This window comes from Cucurbita pepo, chromosome LG18 (assembly GCF_002806865.2).
Source record: "Cucurbita pepo subsp. pepo cultivar mu-cu-16 chromosome LG18, ASM280686v2, whole genome shotgun sequence".
Lineage (NCBI taxonomy): Eukaryota > Viridiplantae > Streptophyta > Magnoliopsida > Cucurbitales > Cucurbitaceae > Cucurbita > Cucurbita pepo.
The window spans coordinates 6,902,070-6,905,160 of NC_036655.1; the positions used below are offsets into that span (position 1 = coordinate 6,902,070).

The window sequence follows — 3,091 nt, forward strand, 5'->3', positions numbered from 1 at the left end:
CACAAATATTTCTCTCCCTCTCTTTTCCGTTATTTTCTTCGGAAGTTTTCTTCGGCCCTTTTTTACTCCGTCACGTTTTCCTCTCAATAGCTTACTAACCATTTTCTCCAAAGCAAAATGTTGCGCCATTGTTGCTGCTTACTCTCCCTTGCACTCATAATGGCAATGATCCCACGTTTGAACACCGCTGTAATAAACAAGAATCAAGCCATCAAAACCAAATCTTTTCTCACCCCATCATTCACCATGACCCCTGGTTCAGTGGTCGAGAGATTCTACTACAGCACCAACTTTCCCAAAGCCCATATTGCCCTGAAGGGCTTCGACGTCGAAGTTGTAGACGACGCAGGCAACCCCGTCCCGCTCTTTGAAACATATTTGCACCATTGGGGAATCCTCAGGTAGTTGATAGCTCGTATTCTATTTAAACCTTGTGAACATTAATGAATATTGGACTTTCGATCCCACTTTTGTTTCTCGTTCTTAACAGGTATTATCAACACAAAGATGCAAAAGATCCAAATACAAACGTTTCATTCACTCAAATCAATGAACCAAATTTCTTGATTGCGGGAAACAATGGAGTGTGCCAAAAACATGTTCTTCCACACTTTTATGGGACAGGGGCTGATTCAAGAAGAACATCCTCGTTTCTTCCGAACCCATATGGAATTGAAGTTGGGAATGAAGTGGAAGTTCCTTTAGGGTATGAAGAAAAATGGGTATTAAATATCCATGCCATTGATACTCGGGGCGTGGAGGACAGACTGGGATGCATTGAGTGTCAACGCCATTTGTATAATGTTACGAAGGATGGGGTTGGGATGGCGTTGGAAGTAGATTATAAAGGAGGTTTGAGGTGTTGTTATGATAAAACTAAGTGTAAACTGAGGGAAAGCTATGAGGGAGAAGAAGAAAGGAGTTTGTATGTGAAATATACTGTGAAGTGGATGGATTGGGATGATGATCTTGTGATTCCCCTAAAGGTCTATATATTTGATGTCACTGATACTTGGAATCCATTGACAGGCAGCACTGGAGCTCCTGAAGAACACAATTGTCTTGTAAGTCCACTAATTCCCTCTTCATATCTAGTATACTCGTGAGATTGACGGTCAGACGCAATGGACCAAAGTGGACAATATTTACTAGCGGGTAGACTTGGGCGGTTACAAATGGTGTTAGAGCCTAACAATGGGCGGTGTTGCCAAACAATGCATTTTAAAACTGTGAGGCTGATGGTCATACATAACAGACCAAAGCAGACAATATTTGCTAGTGGTGGACTTTTGCTGTTACAAATGGTATTAGGGGCAAACATCGGACGGTGTGCCAATAAGGATGTTGGGCCTCTAAGAGGGTGGATTGTGAGATCTTACGTCAGTTGGAGAGGAGGGGAACAAACTATTTCTTATAACATTTTAAAACTGTGAGGCTGACAGACATACATAACAGACCGAAGTAGACAATATTTGCTAGCGGTGGACCTTGGCTGTTACAAATGGTATTAGGGGCACATATCGGACGGTGTGCCAATAAGGATGTTGGGCCTCTAAGAGGGTGGATTGTGAGATCTCACGTCAGTTGGAGAGGAGGGGAACAAACTATTTCTTATAACATTTTAAAACTGTGAGGCTGACAGACATACATAACAGACCGAAGTAGACAATATTTGCTAGCGGTGGACTTTTGCTGTTACAAATGGTATTAGGGGCAAACATCGGACGGTGTGCCAATAAGGATGTTGGGCCTCCAAGAGGGTGGATTGTGAGATCTCACCTCAGTTGGAGAGGAGAGGAACAAACTATTCCTTATAAGAGTGTGGAAACTCTTCCTAGTAAACACATTTCAAAACTATGAGGTTGACATCCATACGTAATGGGTCAAAGTAAACAATGTTTGCTAGCAGTGGACTTGAGCTGTTACAAATGGTATCAAAGCCAAACATGGTGCTGTGTGCCAATGAGGACGTTGGAACCGCAAAAGGGTGGATTGTAAGATCTCACACCGATTGGAGAGGGGAACAAAACATTTCTTATAAGGGTGTGAAAACCTCTTCCTAGTAGACGCGTTTTAAACCGTAAGGCGAACAACGATACGTAACGGGCCAAAACGGACTATTTGGTAGTGGTGGACTTAGGCTGTTACTGAAATGTTGACGATTTAGTGAGATTAATATATAAGGCGAGTTCGATAAAGTTTCCATTTCTTTCCTTCAAGCAGGATCGAAAGTATCCGTGTTAATGGGTAGCTTCGTTTTATCGTTGTTTCTATTTTCAAAAAACTAGTTATCAAACGGGACCTTAAACCTATCTATTGTTTTCGGGTTTTTGTATAGGTGGAGTATAATGTAGAGGCTTGCTCCCCTACAAACAAGCCTGATGATGAATGTAAAGCTACCAAAATGGTGAGGCTAATCTCTCCCAGCAGTGGCTATCTCATATATGGGATGGCTCATCTACATATTGGTGCCATTGGCTCAATGCTCTATGGAGAGGTAATCTTTTCGTGTCGATTATTTATGGTTATGTCGTTTACGCCTCTAAACTTGAAAGCATAGGGACTAAACTTAACGAAAATGAACGTAACGTGTATCAGGACGGAAGGCTGTTATGTTCTTCGTCTCCGATATATGGACATGGAAGTGAAATAGGGAATGAAGATGGCTATGTGGTTGGAATGTCAACTTGTTATCCACAGCCAGGCTCTGTCAGAATCAATAGAGGAGAAATGTTGAGTCTTATATCCAAATATGAGCCTGCACAGAACCACGTTGGGGTTATGGGCCTCTTTCATATAATGGTTGCACAAAGGCTACCAAACTCATTGCTTCACATGGTACCATTCAAGCTTGATGATGATACCACCTTGTAAGCCTATCATACTTGAGTGATATCCATTACATAATATCATGTGTGTTCTAGCAAAGTCCTATGGTTTTGATGTTGGAGTTTATTGGTATAGGTTTGTTACAAGCCTAAGATTATAAACCCTAAATGTATTGAGCTTATGATTGAAAAAGAATATGGAACAAAAGTTTGGGTTTGTGACGGAGGTTGATATATAAATGACTCGACATGGTTATGGGAAA

General features: G+C 41.4%; 1 protein-coding gene across 1 annotated transcript; it reads left to right on the plus strand.

Moving 5' to 3' along the window:
* On the plus strand, positions 1-3,091 carry LOC111779774. The gene is made up of 4 exons (XM_023659912.1): positions 1-401; positions 491-1,064; positions 2,339-2,497; positions 2,599-3,091. The coding sequence occupies exons 1-4, from the start codon at positions 118-120 to the stop codon at positions 2,872-2,874; spliced, it is 1,293 nt and encodes a 430-aa protein (XP_023515680.1). The 5' UTR covers positions 1-117; the 3' UTR covers positions 2,875-3,091.

What these genes read in the sequence shown, in the direction of transcription:
- LOC111779774 (XM_023659912.1), top strand. Translation starts at nt 118, where the DNA reads ATGTTGCGCCATTGTTGCTGCTTACTCTCCCTTGCACTCATAATGGCA. An exon ending in CACCATTGGGGAATCCTCAG is followed by an intron (nt 402 to 490) that starts GTAGTTGATAGC and finishes CGTTCTTAACAG; the next exon opens with GTATTATCAACACAAAGATG. An exon ending in GCTCAATGCTCTATGGAGAG is followed by an intron (nt 2,498 to 2,598) that starts GTAATCTTTTCG and finishes AACGTGTATCAG; the next exon opens with GACGGAAGGCTGTTATGTTC.